The sequence below is a fragment of the Nanorana parkeri genome, unplaced genomic scaffold (genome assembly GCF_000935625.1).
Source record: "Nanorana parkeri isolate BGI_ZX_2015 unplaced genomic scaffold, ASM93562v1 scaffold1659, whole genome shotgun sequence".
Taxonomy (NCBI): domain Eukaryota; kingdom Metazoa; phylum Chordata; class Amphibia; order Anura; family Dicroglossidae; genus Nanorana; species Nanorana parkeri.
The window spans coordinates 302,236-322,076 of NW_017307927.1; the positions used below are offsets into that span (position 1 = coordinate 302,236).

Here is a 19,841-nt window from a genome sequence, read left to right on the forward strand (position 1 = left end):
TTTAAAAATGTGGCTTCAGAACTTTCTGCACCACTGCCCTAGAGCAAGTATTCTGATCAGGAAAGTCAGATAAAAGGTAATCAATCCTTATCTGAATACAGGTCCTATGTTATATTTAAATTACTGAAATAACAGTATCCACATGACAGCTTGTCAATTTGCAAAAGAAGACATCAATGCCTGCTTCCATGTTTCTTTTAGGTAAGGTATTTTTAAAGAATAACTTTATTATAATCTTTTTTGCACCCAGTTGTAGGCAACATGGGGTACGATTTAATCTTTCAGCATGTCTCTGCTGTTCTTTGGGATCCTGACAGGGAGATCTTGTCCCATATTAGTCCAAGTGTTGAGCTAAGCTTCCGGTGTCCCCTACAGAAATGGATTTGACACCAGAGGGCAGGTAGCAAAAGGAATGCTGCAAGCATGTTCCAGAGGGTATTCAGAAACTTCTTGGTTAATAAATTATGTACCAAAGGAAAATTGAAAACGCAAGTACTGAACAAATATGACCGCTCTAAAGGCCAGATGGTATGTCCTGGTCAGCATTATAAGCCACAGAACACGAAGCAGCAAATCAGACTATATGATGGACAACTAATCCCAGTATGTAGGTTTGTTGCAGGTCATCCTAGTCACAAAATGATAATCAATTCTAGATAAGAAACTGGCATTTCAGTCACTGAGTGTTATTTCATTCTACCTCCTATAAAAAACAAATAATCTACCAGTGTTCACATGAGAAGAGCGCACAAAACCTTACAACTAAATATAAACAAAAAGTAAATCCTAACAATTCCAGCATTTCAATAGGCAGCAGAGTACGTTGATTACTGCTACATAATAAGAAATTGGCAGCAAGAAACATGAAGAAAATGGTCAGAGTATACTGAGAATTCAAGAATTATCTGTGCAGGATTTGGTTAAAAGAATGTGAAATAGTCTTTCAGCCAAGCTATTGTTTTAGGTTTCCTTTTCTGGTAATTAGGCTGTCTCTTCTTCTAGATTAGAATTCATCATCAGAGCTCAGGAGTAGAGTCTTCTCTGTATCACGAGCTCCTGACAGACTCTGAGAGCGAGAGATGATCTGTCCATTGCGCCAGGTTGTGCCCTGCTCCAAAGTGGATTGCTGTGTGTACTGCTGATAGGCTGGGGAGAAGTTATGTATGGCATCTTGAACAATATCATGAGGATTCATGGTCTCCTTCAAACTGCTGGAAATGCTCTTCATGGGAGCACAGCGCCCTGCAAAGTAACACAAAAGACACTCTAAAAGCTTGATCCATACTTTAAGACTCTCAGAACTGAAAACATCAGTAGCATGAAGCAATCCCATATACATATCAAATGTATACTTATTACACAATTCCATATCTACCTATTGCATGGCAAAGGGAAACAACATGTTTTACAAGAATAACTGTAAAGAGAAGAATAAAGTTTCCAGGAGAGGTGGTACTGGGTAGGTGGGTTGTGAATGTGGGGTTCCCCTTGCTGCTGGTTGATGGCTCGTCTACATGCTCATTGAGGGAAGGGGTTACAAGGCTATAATTAATGACATATCCATTCTAGCCAGAGTTCTTGGAGAGCAGATAGGCTTATGGAGTAGATAGGGATCCTTAATGTGCCAGGGGGGGAATGCTGATTGCGTACTATGTAATTTTCGGAATATGTTATGCTGCACTGTATACTTGTATTGTACCTTAAGGCACTATGCCCTGTTTATATGTGTCATAAATGCAAAATTAATAAAAATATATATATTTTTTTTAAAAGGGAAGAATAAAGTGAAGCCCACTGCAGATTGTTAGTTTCCTATATTAATGATCCTTGTGGTTCTAAGACACAATCAGTCTTAGTGAACAGAGTGAACAGAGCAGGGCAATATGGAAAGTGTAACAGTCTATTACCAATTTCACTTAACTGGTGTCAGAACACAGTATGAGTAATTCTGCATTAATTGAGCAGTTTGAATGTTTCCTTATCGAGTAAATATATAAAAAGTTCAGTAACCCAAACTACCAAATTTCATTTTACTGTAGTCATATTAATAAAAACCCCAATGAAGATGGGTTGCACAGCACACAACACTGTAAATTGAAATACTAAAAATGAAAATGATAATTAAAGCAGAACAATATTCAAATTATCAATCCTCATCTTACTCATTCTGCTAACTTAATCACAAGTACCAGAAGCCCTCAAATACATTGTTGGCTGCAGAAACCAATGCTCTGGAGTTACAAAGTGGCCAGTTATTGATCAGATATCACTGGAATGTCCTGTTTAAAAGAGATCATGTGAAAGCATTAAGGTCGATACTAGGCGGATACTAGAGTAGAAATATTTGCTTTCAGGGCTTCACTTTGGACTTACAGCTGGTGGGGCAGGGAGGCAGGTGGTGTAATTTCTGATTACAGGTGGAGGACAGAAATTAAATAGGAAGCTTACGTTTATTCTAGGGAGCTCCATATTGCCGTCTACCACTCAGCTATGTCTGGCCACCACACTACATAGCCACAGTTGGCTGATCTCTAAAACAATTGAATGTTTTAGCACACATAAATTTGTGGGAATGCATTATATGGTAAAATAGGGCTAGGTACATATTGGAGTTTCAGATGTGCTAATATTTACAAAAACAAGTAAGAGTACAAATCATCTGTGCTTGTGATTCTAGTGTGGGATCTACCTACACAAAAGGACCTAAAAACCTAAAGCCAAACAAATTTAGGCACCGAGCCTTGTTTTTAATAGCATCCAAAAAGTGTGACTGAGCCATGCAAAGAAAATGTAGAAGCATATTAAAACTGGTGGGGAAGAGGAATGTGTTAAAAATGGATGTAAATGTATTATTTCAAGAGCGGTTCGCTGCAGGCCTAATGCAGTGAGATGGTCAACAAGAAGGCGAATAAGCTAAATACTATTTAAAAATGCAGATGTAAAATGGCTAGATAGGTGAAGCAGACAGGGCAATACCTACCATATGGACCGTAGGTTGGAACAGCTGCAGCAAATAACCAGGGCAAAAGCAAGGGAAATAAAAGAGAGAAAGGACAGATCAAGAAATATAGAGAGGTTACACAGTGACCTTTAAGAAGAAGCATTCAGAGATAGCAGCATTCATAGATCATATGTTGATGAGTCATACATGTGAACAGCCTGATCACAACAGCCACATGTTCTCATCAGCAGTGCACACGGTGAGATGACTCAGCACTGTTTCTCCTCCAAAACACTGCAAAGTATCAAGCTGCCGGCACACATTCTAGAAAACAAATACCTTGCATAGTCCCTCGGATTAAAAAGACATTAGCGCAGCAGCTGAAACAGATTTAATTCCTCTAAACTTGCAATTGGTCCCAGATAAAAATGCTGCAATATTCAAACATAATTCACCCACCAAATTATTAGCACATGACAGGAGTTATGAAATATCTTCTCAATGATGTATATAGCAGAACAAAAACTGTGGATAATAATAATAAAACTACAACAATGTTTGCAGGCTAATGTAGTAAAAGCTAGATGTTTCCAATAATGCTGAAAGTTATGTGAGAAAAGACAGCTTGCGGCGAATACAAATTGAAAGTAAATCTGATGGCAGCCACTAGGTGGCAGAAATTCACCATTACTGAAGAACTGGAAACATGTCTAACTTAGAAATTATTGTGAAAGATTATTTGTTAGACACAAAACTTCATGTTTTTGGGAGTTCATTTTGTTTGACAATACTGACTTGCAAAATGATTTTAAATTCTATTTAAAGACAATGCCAGAAGAAAACATCAAGATTAACCTGTGCTAGTTTTAAAAGAGTGTGCATTGTTGTAGCTAAAATGTTAAAACTGCATTTTGTAATTTGCCAGCTTAATTTACAAAGCAGTTACTGGCTGCACTCCTGCAGAAGACACTGCTGCCAGTGATATCACCAGGTACAGCAGTCGTGGCAGGCAGGCCCGGATTCCCCACAAGGCCACGCCTCGGGGCGGCAGCGGTGTGGAATCCCCCAACGCCCGGAACATAAAGTTCTGGGCGGTAAGTTGCCTTCTAATTTAGTTCTGCTTTCGGAAGGCAGGACTAAATGTAGTGTGGGGAAGCCGCTTGTTCGTTTACAAGTGATCATGGCGATGTCGCCCGCGATCAAGTGTAGAATGTATGCAGCTTGTCCGTCCTCCCCCCGCACCTACCTCTCTCCTCTGGTTTCGTCCTCCCCTGGCCGCCGAGTCACTCCTCACTGGCCGCCAAAGTGTGGAGCAAAGCGGCAAGATTAAAAACTAACCCTGCCGCTCGTGTATACAGTGAGAGTGGAGAGCTACAGCTGTCAAAGTACTGTGCTAGAACCCCTGTATTGGAGGTGACAGGTTCAATAAAGAGAACCTGTCACCTCCAAAGGTTATCACACAGGGGCTTGTTAGCCAGCTCCTGTGTGATAGCAATAAAGTGAAGGGAAAAAAAATGATAAAAATAAAAAAAAAATAATAAAATAAAAAGGTGATTAAAAAAGTAAAAAATAAGAAAAAAAATAATTCTAAAAAATAAATACGATGAAAAAAATTAATAAAAGATAAAAAAGTAAACGATGAGCTAAAAATGTAAAAAAATTTAAAAATTGTGCGCAGAACCTGGCCTTGGGGCAGCAGGGAGAGTAAATCTGGCCCTGGTGGCAGGGGAGAAAGACCATTGTATGGGGTATGTCCACAGTATTTAGAATACTATTTTAGGGCTTTTTCTGTACACACGAGTACCGCATCTTTTTAATTAGGAATACTCAAGCCACTCACTACTAGGGAACATGGTGAGCAAAAGGCAAGAAAGTCACAGGTTTATTCACAAAAGGGTGAAGAGTTAGAAGTCAGGAATCGAGGACAACATTGCTGATTTGGAAAAATTCTCTAATTCAGCTCACTTTCCAGTTCAGCTATTTTGTCTTAGATTGTTCACTTCTCCTGCTTTCTCCAAACTCTTCACCCTTTAATGAATAGCCATGTAAATAGAGCTGCAGCTAACGATTATTTTCAAAATCGATTAGTTAGCCGATTATTAAGTTCGATTAATCGGTTAATCGGATAAAAATAAAATATATTTTAAAAAATGGCTCCAGTGATGGGACTACTAGTTTGTATTGAGATTGCACTCCATCACAGGAGCAAGCTTGGAGCGATGGGAGAAAAAAAAAAAAAAAAAGTGTGGTGTGCAATATAGTGAAATGAAAAGTGTAAAATAATACAGCAATGAATGCAGAATGGCACCGGCTATGGAGGACTACAAATCCCAGCAATACATTATACAGCACAATGCAGAATACCACCAGATATAGAGGAATACAACAAATCCCAGCAATAGTACATTATAGCTGGCGGTATTCTGCATTGCGCTGTGTAATGTACTATTGCTGGGTTTTGTAGTCCTCTATAGCTGGTGGTATTCTGCATTGCGCTGTATAATGTACTATTGCTGGGATTTGTTGTACTCTATAGCTGGTGGTATTCTGCATTGCGCTGTATAATGTACTATTCCTTGATTTGCAATCCTCTATACAGCGCAATGCAGAATACCACCAGCTATATAGGAATACAACAAACCCCAGCAATACATTATACATACAGTGTACAATGTATTGCTGGGATTTGTAGTCCTCTATAGCTGATGGTATAATATACAGCACAATGTACCATCAGCTATAGAGGAATACAAATCCCAGCAATACATTATAGAGCACCATGTGTGGGAAAGTGCAGGCTTACCTGAGCAGTCTTCCAGCAACTTGTTTCTGAGATCGGGCCTGTCTATCGGCGGCTGTCATCCGCCCACACCTGCTCCACCTTACTTCTCCCCGCGTCCCTGTGCCGATCATGGATTTGGGCGGGCGGTGAGCGTGAGGCAGGTAAGAGGTGCGGCGTGTGGAGCATGGATGCGGGCGGATCTGGCAGCGGCGAGCGTGAGGTGGGGAGGAGGTGTGGCGCGCAGTGTGTGTGGAGCCGTGAACAGGGCCAACCAATTGGTAGCCGATTAATCGATGATTGAAAAAGTTGACAACTTTTTCAATAATCGATTATAGTTGATTAGTTGTTGCAGCCCTACCTGTAAATGTTAGTAAAGCTGTGGTCTTTGTGCACGTACCTGCATTTTATGTACTACTGTATTTAATAAGCTATTAAAATGCAAATAATTTCTCAGTTTGCACCAAATTAACTACAAAAACTTAAAAAATGAACCTTAAAAATTTGTGTATTTCCACTTTCCAAGCCAAATTGGGATAACACCTATTTTATAACTGTTACATGTTCCCAAGCACATAGCATAAGATAAAATAATAAAAAAAATAATAATTTACTTGGGTTAGGGTTTTAAGGCTTAAAATCTCTTTGACCAGATAACCTTCACCCCAAGGTACTTAAGGAATTAAGCCAGGTTATAACAAGACCATTATTCCTAATTTTTAAGGAATCCTTAGTGACTGGTAGGGTACCATGTGATTGGCGGAAGGCTACGGTAGTTCCAATATTCAAAAAGGGGGCTAGATGCCAACCAGGGAACTATAGGCCGGTCAGTCTAACATCGGTAGTTTGTAAACTGTTAGAAGGTATAATTAAGGACTATTTGGTAAAATTTGTTAAGGATAAGGGCATAGTTAATGACAATCAGCATGGGTTCAGGAAAGACCGTTCCTGCCTGACTAACTTGCTAACTTTTTATGAGGGGGTAAGCAGAGATATGGATGGAGGGAAGCCGGTAGATGTGGTATACCTGGATTTCTCAAAGGCATTTGATACGGTACCACACAAGCGCTTACTTCACAAGCTGAGGGCTATGGGCATAGATGAGGTGGTGTGTACGTGGATAGAGAACTGGCTACGGGAACGTGTCCAGAGAGTATCTGTAAATGGCACCTTTTCGGACTGGGCTAGTGTAATGAGCGGTGTGCCTCAAGGATCTGTGCTGGGTCCGATACTGTTCAACCTATTCATTAATGACATCGGGGAGGGAATAAATAGCCATGTTTCCGTGTTTGCAGACGATACAAAAATAGGGAGGGTACTAGAAACGGATCGTGACAATATAACATTGCAGGAGGAACTGGATAAAATAGGGGAGTGGGCAATACTATGGCAGATGAGGTTTAATGTCGATAAATGCAAAGTAATGTACTTTGGACATAAAAATAAACAAATAGGCTATACAATCATGGGTATGCCGCTAGGGAAGTCAGAAATAGAAAAAGATTTGGGGGTCATTGTAGACCACAAACTGAATGGTAGCTTGCAGTGCCAAGCTGCGGTAAACAAAGCTAGCAGGGTCTTGTCCTGTATTAAGAAGGGGATGTATTGCAGGGACAAGTCTATAATTGTGCATCTATATAGATCATTGGTTCGGCCAAATCTGGAATGGAGGACCAGAGCTGAGACAAGGCTTCTCACCTTAAACATGTTTACGCTGGAATTAAGGAGATTAAGGGGGGATATGATTTTCATGTACAAGATGTTCAATGGTGACAGCAACATTGGCAACAAACTGTTTGAGATTAACTCCATTACAAAAACTAGAGGCCACCACCTAAAGTTGGTGGAGAAAAAATTCCAGCACAATGGGCAAAGAGGGTTCTTTACAGTAAGAGCAGTTAAGGTCTGGAACTCACTGCAATCGGCAGTGATTTCAGCCAAGAGTGTAGATTTGTTCAAGAAACGTTTGGACAATTTCTTGAGGTACACTAATATCCAGTATCCCTAAGAATGAGATGATGCGTTGACCTATATGGGTTGGACTTGATGGACGTATGTCTTTATTCAACCCCAAATACTATGTAACTATGTAAATGTTAGGAGGGGCTGTGAGGGGTGATGATGGGTCTGGGGTGGCTAGCCCATTGTATGTTAATGAAGCTTATCAGATAAACACAATCCTCAAATTTCAGTCGCAAGTCTTCTATAAGGACAGACCACTGTGAAAGGACTAAGAAAAACTTAGTTTATACAGTCACATTCACTTTCATAGTACACACATCAGTCATTCGTACCAGGTGACTAGTTTCTACTCACTTTTTATTAACCCAGATCTAAAATATATGCAATGTAATTCTGGCACACTCATCCAAACCAAGCTGCCATTATTGCAGAAAACGTGGGATTCCAAATTTCTTTCCGAGCAGCGTTCATTTTGGTTTTAATCATTTTAGTTTTAGTCAACCAAATCTAATGGGTTTATTTAAAGTGTAATGCATTATTTAAGGCTGGGTTCACACCTATGCGTATTGAATATGCGTGTTTGTCGATCGTTTCGTGCCGCGCATTACCACGATTCAAGGTAAAAAAATGCGCGACAAACGCGCGTTTCCGAGGGCTACCTGGCTGTATCCCAATGGATACACGCGGCAAATACGCCCCAAAGAAGCTCCTGTACTTCTTTGGGCATAGGGCATTTTGTAGCGCGTTCATACGGCCTGTAATATGTCCAGGTGTGAACCATACCCATAGGACGGAAGGTGTGAACCCAGGTGTGAACCAGGCCTAAAGCAAGTCTCTAGAATTTCAAAACTCATTGAGGGGAATTTATCAAAACTGGACAAAATATGGAGCTGATTGGTTGCCCTTGGCAACCAATCAGCGTCTCTCTTCAGTTAAGATTTGAAAATGAAAGATAGAAGCTGATTAGTTGCAGTGCACAGTTGGTCCAGATTTTGTCTGCTCCAGTTTTGATAAATTCTCCTCACTATATAATTCTGGAGTAAACCTCTAACCGCTAACCTATTATGACTTCCGATTATTGCTCCACATGGTTTACAAAGGGTCTTGTTCTCATTATCAAATGAAAAATGCACCCATACATCTTCTCTTTCTCCCCGACGTTGACATGTCTGTACAGTTTGTGCTGCAGGTGTTTGTTAGCTGGTGTCCCGCTGGGTAGATCAGTAGGTTATTATTCAGTTGTGCACGTCTCCCTACTACAGGAAGAGGAAAAGCTCAGGGAACCGGAAGTCCAAATGCAATAGTCCAGCTCATTGTTAATGAAAATCCTGGAGAATTTGCTTTTCATTTTCGTCACTTAAAAACATGCAGATGACGAAAAAAACCAACAATTTTTTGACTAAATTAACACTGTTTTCAAGCATAGTGAACTTACATGACACTGGTGACCCTGACCAGTGCATACAAATAGTTCCCAGACAAGGTTGGAAGTATAGAGAGAGCTTTAAAAAAAATAAATGCTGTACTCACCTTGCGCATCAAGCCTTTTGTCTAAGTAAACTTTGTAAGTAAATGCGTAACGTAGAGCTATGGCTGCAAAGAACATCTCTACACAAATAATAAAATTCTGGTAGCCGGCAGCAACCGTGCCTTCACCCACAGTAACCTCTGCAGAATCGATTTTTGGGATAGCACCACACTTTTCCAGTATAGCTAAAAGCATTCCTGTAACAAACAAAGAGATAAATTAAGTAGCACTAAAGCATCGCGCTTTTCGTCATAAAAACACTGGCACAGAGCAGTTGAGCAGGAGACAAATGCTTTTGAAGAAGAAGTTCAGAAACACAATGTACAATTGGAATCTTTACCACCACAGCCTCTGGATTCCTGTGAGCCGCTTCCCCAAACCACCGGCTGGGAGTGCCCACTCATCACTTCTTTAAAAGTCCCCCTGACCCCCCCCCCCCCATGCATGTGCACCCAGTCCAGCCCGCTCCTGCTGCCTGTGCGTGTCAGAAGCACACACAAATGGGTGTCTCAATGGGACCCCACAAAAGAACAGAGCCACCTGCAAATGGAAAGGTGGGGGCAGTGACCTTGGGCGCAAACCAAAGAAGATGGAAGAAACAGTAGGACATGCTGCATGCAATGTAAGTTTTCTGGTAGCCCTCGGAAACGCGCGTTTGTCGCGTGTTTTTTTACCTTGAATCGTGTCTCTATGTATAATATGTTCCTACAGAAACCTGAACCGATAGCAAACCTTAAAAGTGTATTATTTACAGTATATATTGAGAGCAAATCCCTTACAACTACATCCATTTAGAACACATTACAGCTAGTAACCAGTGTTTACAATTTTCTGTATTTCCATTCTTAAGTAAATCTGTTGTACCTGTATAGTGTGCAAAATAAAACTGCTGCTGAACAGTAGGCACCATAAAGTATGCAATCAAAAAGCTGCTGGTATCCCCAGGAACCCCCAACTTCCTATTAACAGGCACATCTCTCCCATAGTCCACTGCTCAGTAACCCATCTTCAAGCCTGAGTATTTCTACATGGGAAAGTAGAAGAAATATACCTATGCTTAGTCAAACTTAGTACTTTGTGGTGCCTGCTGGTTGGAAATTTAGTTTTTTAATGAAGCTTTTACACTACTAACATAACTACTGGATCATCCTGTATTCACTGGCGAGCAAAAAAAAAAAATACTGGGTTAGTTGGTGACACCAGTGCAAAATTGAACACTGACCTTTTATAAAATTCCTTTAAAAGGAGAACTATGAGGTGAGTGCTTTTCACTCATCCTCATAGTACTAGCCGACCGGTGACAATGAAACTGTCACAGGTCGGCTCAGTAAATCGGGAAGTGAGCGAACACATCCCGTCGTTCGCTCACTTCTCGATTCTGTCATGGCAGAGAGCCATGACAGGGGAGGGGCTGGATTCCCCCGGGAGGAGGGGGCGGGTACAGCTGGCTCTGCCTCTAGAGCCAATTGTCACTCACGCAGCTGGGCGGACCCAGACATAATTGTCGGGATCCGTTTCAGCTGTGGCGTCTCAGTATACCGAGAGCTGTAGCTCGCGGTATACTGAGCTTAGGGTGACGGGAGGATGCTAGTTTGTGTCCTCCCGTTACCCTTAGGAGAACTATGGGGAAAATCCCTAGTTCTCCTTTCAATATATCACTACAGTTGCATGGGGAGATGAAGGAAAGATCTATCAAATGAGAGGTTAAGGATGTTCTATATGTATCAGACCATGTTTGTAACAGTCATTGAGTCATTGTCTGACCCAGTACATGTTACCCAGACCTCAGCCAGCCTAGTATATTGTGAGCACTATATGTTTTAATACATGCCATAATAATCTTCAGTATAGGATTGCCATGCCTTTATTTACAGTTACATGCAGACCAAGGTATCCAGACATTCAATAGTGACAGTGACAAGGGATGGGACACATCCCTGTCCAGCATTCTTGTAAGCTTTCGGCAGTGTTATGGTTTGCCCCAAATCAGCACTTTTACTTGACAGCTTGGTTTGCATGTAAAAGAGAATGTGGAGCAAAATGTGAATAAAGGTATAAGAAATAAAAACAAAAAAAACCCCATATATTTATTCCAGGATAGTGGTCCTGTAACACAGAATTCTTAAAATTAAACTAAATTTGTTTGTACTTTATAAGATCAAACATCTAATTTTCACAGACAAATGTTTTCTTTTAACTAAAAACAGTCACATGCCTGACATGTGCCCTCTAAAATGAACTTTCTAGGGAATAAAAATAGATTGTTAAACTTCCCTGGAGAAACTGGATAGTGCTGACACAAGTGAACATGCCCAAATGCAGCCATCTGTCGCTGGTATGACCCCGTGTTTATTCCCCTGCACAAAGATTACTCTGAAGCTGTTCCTCCAAACACATACAACGTTAAGATGGGGAATCTCACCTTGCCAGAAGGAAAGGAAGATGACTGACTTCACCATGAAGAACTTGAGCACAGGGCTGTAGGGACTAAGAAGCTCTCGTGTTGCAAAGTAGAAGAGAAACAGAGCATAGAGTGCAAGGCTGACTGAGATGTTGTAAATAATTGTTACATAGAGGTAACCACTGGCCACGCTGCAATGACAAACAAGACAGCTTGAAATTCTGCTCAGCTTGTAAAATGTTTAACTTTTAAGAGGAAAAACTAATTTCAAATCATTTTATTATCATTTCAAGACAACCTGACAGCAACAATTTCTTTCTTATAACAACATTTTTGGATTTGGTAGGTTGTGTTAGTCCAATTGGTTACTTTTGCTATGGAACGCTGACTAAATGTTCGACTACTTTCAGGCGCAAAAACTGAAAAGATCAAGATAACCTACCACCAGTTGAGATTGTTTCATGGTTTACAAAGAAAATATTGGCAGTAGGTTGAATTGACGTGACTGTTATAGCAATCACATTTTTTTTACGGTGAACTGCTATACGCATGTCCACCAAAATCGCAATCAAAATGTTTTTTTGACGGTGAAGTGCTATACGTATGTCCACCAAAAAGCTGGTCATGTATTGCAATCTTATTTAAGCTGCATACATACACAATTTTATTGTACAGTGTCCTTTAGATTTACCAACAATCATGGGGTGTGAGCGCCTATTTAAACTATCTATTCAATTTACAACCAATAAGGATATAGCCTAATACTGTTTGTAAATCTAAAAAATGGTACCATAAGATAATGAATGTGGTCAGCATTAAATTCACTAGTATATACGGCAAGGGCCTACCTAAGTGGATATACACTGAATGCAAAGTTTAGTTTGCCCTAGCATTACACAACTGTAGGAAAATGTAAGAGATTGTACATAGATAATACTAACAGATGATGGTGTAAGTGGCCCTTTACTTTGCTCACGCAGGGGTAAATAAAGTGCAGGGCATAAGAACTGTGGCTTTTTTAAAGCACCAAATGGAAAGATTAGGGTTATCCAAACACTTGCCAATACAGGGCATGTCAATTAAATTTGCAGATATTATGGGGTATTTGCATCAGAAATACCTCTGCTCACTGCTGTAAATCTACCAGTATGTGAGGTTTTTAAAAGGTATAACTACTACTCTTCCAACCCTCATAAGATATTTAGTTTTTTCCAGTAACTGGAGAGGCTGAATTAATTTTCATTTGCAATCAATGCAAACATTATAGTGGAAGCCAAACTTACACAATCTGCTGAATGGCATTTTTACATAATTATTGTATCCTACGGTTATCTGCTTTGACTGATTGTAAAACACACATATACATTATACAAAAGGGGCACATACCTTTAATACATATACCTGCAGTTTTGCTAAGCTCTCTCAACAGGCAGAGATATTGGTGCTGCAACTTGAATGTGAATTATGACTTCTGTATAATTCAATGAGCTTCACTGCAGTGCTTTTTTGATTCACCTTATTATATGCATCTGCAATTCTGCCCACCACATCCAAGCCTGTAGTTTGCATGGAAGCATGCACCAGTCCTGCTGCATTTGCAGGCAAATAACAAAAGGGACTGAATTACAGTCCCTTTTACTATATAATTAAAATATTTCTGAAACTTTTGCAACAAAACCCTGTTTTCCCTACGTTATGAAACCTTATCCAATTGTTTAGTAAAACAAAAGATGGGGTCACGTTGGATTAAAAACAAACAAACATGTCAAGCTTTAAAATGGTGTGTGCCGGCGAAACCACAAAAAACTACCATGCCTAAAATTGGCCATATGCCACGCTTTAAAAGCTTTTACCGCTTATCAGCTTAGTGTCATCCTGTCCATCTGGGAGACTGCCAGAGAGCTGCTGGACGTGAGTTTGAGAGGGGGGACCCTTTCTTTGGCCTGCATGGGACTGCCTGAGCCTTGGGGATCATCTACTGTGGTGAGAGGCCTCAGCCATTGACTCCCTATTTCTTGTTCCATAGGAAAATTCTGCCCAGTGGAATTGCTGTGAACACTTTTCTTTGGGAGCATTCCACTACCTCATTGGTTTACAAAGTTTAGAGTGCTCCAACTGAGGGCCCTAATAACAGCAGAACCCAAGATAGCACTATTGGCCAGTAGAATAGGGGGTTATTTAGTTACCATTAGTTGGGTAACTTTGTCTTCGATATCATAGTTATATACGCGGATAGTTAATTTTCAGTATACTGTTGTCTTTACTCGTATACACTGTAGGTGTGTTTCCATTTCCATTCTCTGTATTAGCGATTAAATGTGTATTTTCAAGTGCCATTTTGTAATTTCGTTTTTTCGATTTAAAAAGTGCTTTTGCCTTTTATTAAAACCTGTTAAACCCCACAAGGTATGTCCTGGGATTGGACGGGTCACCTCTGCAGCGGTACAAAATAACCTGAACATTACAGTAGCTCCTATAGTGGCGAGTGCGAGACTTCAAACCAGCGACAGCTAAAGCAGTTTGTTCAAGAGTGGGACAAACTACCTGACGGAAAATGCCGAGGTCTCATTGAGAGCTGCACACATCACTTGTTTGCAGCAATAGCATCTAAAGCTTGTGCAACAAAATATTATGTTAAGGTTCCCATCGTTTTTGTTTGCCCAACTTTGCTTGTATTTTTTTATAATACACCTTTGAATCAAAAGTCTGATTTTTTTTAAAAATATGGAACAGTGATAGACACCAATTACTTATGGCAGTTTCATGGAAGTTATTTCAGTGAAAATTTGTTCTTTTTTGTGAAGGTTACCAACAAACTGTATCCACAGTTGTATGCATTTCACTTGAAGTTTGGCTTAATAGCCTTTAGTATGGTACTTCCACTCAAAGTGTGGAAAGTAACAAAATAAATCCAGATGTATAATCAGCAATATGCCATACAAAAAAGAGATCAAATAGTCACAATTAACTTCTCCTCATGCTTTATTTGAAGTCCATGTGAAGATGGAGCTTTACAGAGCCTCTTTCATTCCCGTTACATATTATATTAGCATAACGCATGTGGAGTTAAAACTGAAATGTAAAAAGAAGTTAGCTATGTGTGTAAACTTTCAATATAGCAGGCTTAATTGCTTGCTGGATGCCCGTTTTCCTATGGAAAGTTCCCTAGAATTTACCTAGAATACACCCTTCAAACTAGAATACCGAGTAGCAATTGAAGATTGCTAATCACAGGCGGTGATTTCAGCAAATAATGTGGAATTGTTCAAGAAACTTTTGGACGATTTCTTAAGGGACCGTAATATACAGGGGTACGGGTACTCCTAGAATGAGATCCTAATAGGTTGGACTTGATGGACTAATGTCTTTATTCAACCTCAAATACTATGTAACTATGTAAGATCATCCTTAAAACAGAATAGCATAATAGTATTACCTGACCTCTACACATACTGCAACACTATTTTAGTGCTCTTTTCTTGCCATGGATTTAGCAACTGCATTTTTTCTTTGCTTTAGAATTTAAGCTTTGTACAGTAAACTCCCCGTTATCTGGCATCCACAAAGATTGGTAGATTCCGGATAAATGTAGCTTCTGGCTGTTTGAGTGACTATTAAAAATGGGTTCAACAAATGCTATACCACACCATAATAGCATATTGTACTCCAAACCACTAGCAATAAACTGCAGTACTGGGAGGGATTACTAGGTGGCGCTTGCTCACAGGATAACACAGCCCTTTCACAAACGATCGATCAGACACCCGTTTCTAGATCCTAAAAAGTGCTGGATTATCCTGGGAATGAGTGTCTGAATGATCCATTCAGACACTCATTCCCAGGATAATCCAGCACTTTTCGGCTCGTTCCTGTACCTTTCCATGCTCCAGAGCCTGCCCTCACTCTCCTAGAAGGTGGGAGATCGGCAAAACAATGAGTACACAAGGGGATTTTTTTTTTTTGCCGGTTAGATGAGAGGTCCGGTTAGCTGAATAACAGAGTTTACTGTATTTATTTTATTGTGTAGGTCTTCTTCAAATATTCATAAGATTCACATTTCACGTACTTTCTAATGAATATGCCTACTATACACTTTCAAGGAAGCACAGGTAGATTACACACAGATCTAAATGTTGTGGACCTTTGTTAATCACCTCCAGCAGGTAAATCATGAATTACAGAGCAGGTCAGGTATTATACACTCATGACTTACTTAAAATCACCATCCCGATATTTGCCAAAAGCTTGAAGTATTACAGTGATGATCGCCATCAGAGGTTTGACCACACAAAACTGCAGAGTTGCCTGCAAACGGGAAACACAATACTGTTTATTCCGATAACATGAAAACAAAAACACTTAATGGTTTAATTTTTTGTTCTGGGATATCTTTATTGTCATTGCAATTTTCCTTCATTTGTGTACAGCTGCACATTTCTTTTAATAGGTGTAAACTGCAACATAAGGGGGGAAAACAGAATTGAAATACATTTTAAATGTAAGAGTAGACGGAATATAATGAAAAAACTGCACAGAGGCTACCTTAAAGTGTATTTCTACCTCTGAAGTAAAACTGGGATAACCTTTACTTTATATTTGTTACATGCTCCCATTCACATAGCATAACTTGATATTGAAAAATTGCTGCTTACCTTTTTTTTTACTCTTTTCTGAAAATTGCAAAACTGAAGTGTTCCCCTTCTAGGTAATGTTAAGGAGTGGGCTGGGGATTTATGCTTACCATAATTAAGCTAGCTTTACCATAATAGCTGTTGGTAAATCTGAAGGATCTCGTATAATGGAAAAAAGTGTTTACCTACCGTAAAATACATTTTTGGGAGTTCGTTGAGGGACAAGAAATTCAAATATATTGCCAACTTCCCAGAATTGCACACTGGCAAACAAAACAAATTGGGGCCAGACAAGTATAACTTCTCCTACTCCCAGCAAGCCTTAGTTTTGCGGAAAAGCAGTACAAGAGCATAAATCCAAACACATAGAAGTACCCCATCATTTAACTCCAAGAAATAGATTTTACAGTGAGTAAAAAAAAAAAAAAAAATTATTTTTTTGTTCATTGATGGAAACAGGGATTCACAAACTGCCCGAAAGCAGTTCAACAGCAACAAAATACTAACAGGCCCACACAAAAAACATAACTAGAGACTGCCTGCAGCTCAAAGAGCTGCCTAAAGGACCTGAAGTTGGTATTAGAAGAAGCCTGATCACCCAGTAAGGTAGGGTACACAGAGTTGGAATTACGTACAAAAGAAGTTGTTTGCAGAACATTTTTTTGAATGTCAATTAGTTTGGTGCAATCAACAGATGAAAGGGCCACAAACCTGAAGTGCAAGAAAGATGGGGATATGCAAGTACAACCTTGATGTCTATCGATGGCAAGAACTCCCCTTTGGGCAGTGATGCAATTACAGAGCTGGCCAACTCTTTATGGAATTTTGGACCCAAAAAAAGGTGTTGAAAACTTTCAGATCTAGAATGGGGCTAACACCCCCACCGGGTTTTGGAACCTTTATGGATTGGAGTAAATCCCTTGAAAGCATTCCGCCTAGGCAATCAAAACAATTACATTGAAGAGTGCAGGAGCTTCAAGGCAGAATGTGCTCTTAATGGCTGGCGTAGCCTGAGGGAAGTTAGGAAACCACACACCCCCCCCCGAATGTGTTGCAGAGCCGCATGGCCACTAGGACAGGACCCATTCTGCAATGAGAAAAGTGTTGCATGGCACCCAGGACACATTTAATATGTTGCAGATGCCGTGCAACACACTGCTCCTGAGGCAGAAATCACACTGCCCACCCGTCTAAAAGCAGGGGTCCAGGGACACCAAACAGTGGGACCAGATCTTTAGGTCTTATGGGGGCCAAATCCACCACCGCATTAGTTTTAAAGATCCATCACAGGGGATATTTGTAGACTTCCCACTTTACCCAATTTGGGAGGGCATACCGCTCCTCCATAGAGGGTTTCTTTAGGGACAGGGCTTCCCCAAACAGGTGGACCTGTAGAGCACCCTTATGGTTAACTGCAACATGCTGTACTGTTCTACCAAGGGTAAGTGCCTAATGCAGAGTTCAGTGCCTATGCAACATTGCAGGCTAGCCCCACATTTTCGACACGGCAGGGGATCGGGCATGATCCCCAAGGCTCGTCAGGAAGCACTGATCTGGAAACCGCAAGATCACAGCCTCAGTGGCTTAGCTGCAGCCAAGTTGAGGAGAGAGCCCTCTTCATATAGGTTATAAGTAGATTTAGAGAGGTCGTTCTTCACCTAAGGACACTAGCAAAATACTGCAGATTTCTAGGAGTGGGAGCGGTTATATGGACTGTCCTACAACTCTGTTTGCCAGTGTCCAATCACCTGAAGGCGGCTGCATAAAACCCAGGGTCTATGATTAAAAAAGCCTGTGTCCTGTACTGTCTGATGAGGAAAAAACACATGCAATATTCTATTCACTGTTATTAGATTGGTAGATAAATTGAAGCATATCAGGCTATTAAAACAGCAAGGCATGGATCTAACAATGTAATTCCTATAAACCAATTTTCGCAGCTAATCCATGACATAACTCTAGCCACAAGGATAAATAAATTACAACATATACATCCTGACCAGACAACATTGATTCCTGGAATGTCTATTTTTAGTTGCTTAAGCTTATTACTAATGATAGTACTTTATGAAACATTAACTGCAAGCGTGTAATGTGTAAATTCAAAATAGCTTTACTTCGAAGCATTTACTGCACAAATTCATAATCACCACCATGACATAAACCATATGATATTACACCCCTAAGCCTGAATTTAAAGTGGATTCAATTATCCAAAGTGTTCTCATGGCAAAAAGTTGAATATTCCACATTGCCAGCTGCATAATATTGTCTGCTAAATTAGAAGAGGTCCAACACCGTCCAAAGAATTGTAATAAAGCAAAACACATATGACATGTCAATCTCTTATGCTCACATGTAACAGAAAAGCAGCAAAATGCACCCAAAGACACCACACGTTCATGCGCTCAGCTAGTGTGAATGGGCGCTTAGAGCCAACATCTCAAGTTGCCTGTTGCTATGATTAACCAGAGCAACTTTCCAATCCTTAGGGCATGCATCAAAGGCCTTTTATTCGCATCATAGCTTGCTTCTTGCCATACCAGTCCATGAGAAAACAAAAACGCACTCAAAGCAGGTTGGTGGAGCTTAGAAAGAAGTCAAATGCAGTTAAGAAGGTTAACTGCAGGTTAAATCAACCTGTCAATGAACTGTGAATGATCTAAGAAACGTCTCAAAATTATCTCAAATGCAGAATACACCTAAAAACAAGCTACATTTTCCCATCAATACAAGCTCAAAGTCATAGGCCCTTAGGAGTTCTGTCTTATACAAAATAAAAAGACTAACGTGACTCACTATTTGATATAGGTTTGCGATTCTAAATTCTGTTAAACCGCCTTTATTCTACCATACCTCTTTTTGTTGATTTGTGTACCCAGTGTACAATTGCCCATCTACAGGTACTGGATATTAGTGTAATGGTTTGATATTAGTAAGGCAAAAGTGAAATAAACATAGTAAGAAAAGGGCCAACAATAGTAGATGCCGTGCATGCTGATGATCTCTGACATTAGACATTTTCAAAGAGAAAAAATAACTGCCAATGCTACAGCATGTATAGACATTCTAGTATTAACATGGTCAACAGTACTTCATGATGTATTAAGTGTAAGAATTTTAGGTGAACAGAGCAAAAAAATAAATGGTGCCCTAAAGCAACATACCTGTTTACAGAACCGCAAGAAGCCTATGGAATAGGTCTTTCCCCATAGGCAGCATGTCCCATACATGCAGCTGGATCTGTTGAGGTGGCAGAAAAAAATTAGAAACGTTAAACTCGACACCGGTATCATAACACCACAATTTTAACAGAACATTAATAAAAAAGTCTTCTAACATAAATATGAGGGCAGTCATTGCTGACCTCCTGAAAATGCTTGGTGCCTGGCAGTCTGCTAATTATCCAAATTCCATAAGTAACCAACCCACAGACTCTTTTCTGACGTGGCAATTTTCTGTGTCGTCTCAACTCTGCATTCTACAACATTCCTTAAAAAAATCTGTACTTTTCCCTTGAGATTGATAACACAACTATCCAACCTTCCCCCCATGCATCACTTGCCCCCCCCGCCCCCATTTTAGATTGTAAATCCTCA

General features: G+C 40.1%; 1 protein-coding gene across 1 annotated transcript in view; it reads right to left on the reverse strand.

The window, feature by feature from the left end:
* Positions 1 to 884: 884 nt before the first annotated feature.
* Positions 885 to 19,841, reverse strand: part of TMEM184B (transmembrane protein 184B) — a 23,059-nt gene continuing 4,102 nt past the window's right edge. Inside the window, exons 2-7 of the mRNA XM_018571044.1 lie at positions 19,410 to 19,485; positions 15,825 to 15,916; positions 11,633 to 11,802; positions 9,213 to 9,407; positions 2,981 to 3,004; positions 885 to 1,242 (exon numbers count right to left, since the gene is read on the reverse strand). Of these exons, the coding sequence (XP_018426546.1) occupies positions 1,004 to 1,242; positions 2,981 to 3,004; positions 9,213 to 9,407; positions 11,633 to 11,802; positions 15,825 to 15,916; positions 19,410 to 19,485 (796 nt within the window). The 3' untranslated portion in view covers positions 885 to 1,003. The remainder of the gene's footprint in view (positions 1,243 to 2,980; positions 3,005 to 9,212; positions 9,408 to 11,632; positions 11,803 to 15,824; positions 15,917 to 19,409; positions 19,486 to 19,841) is intronic.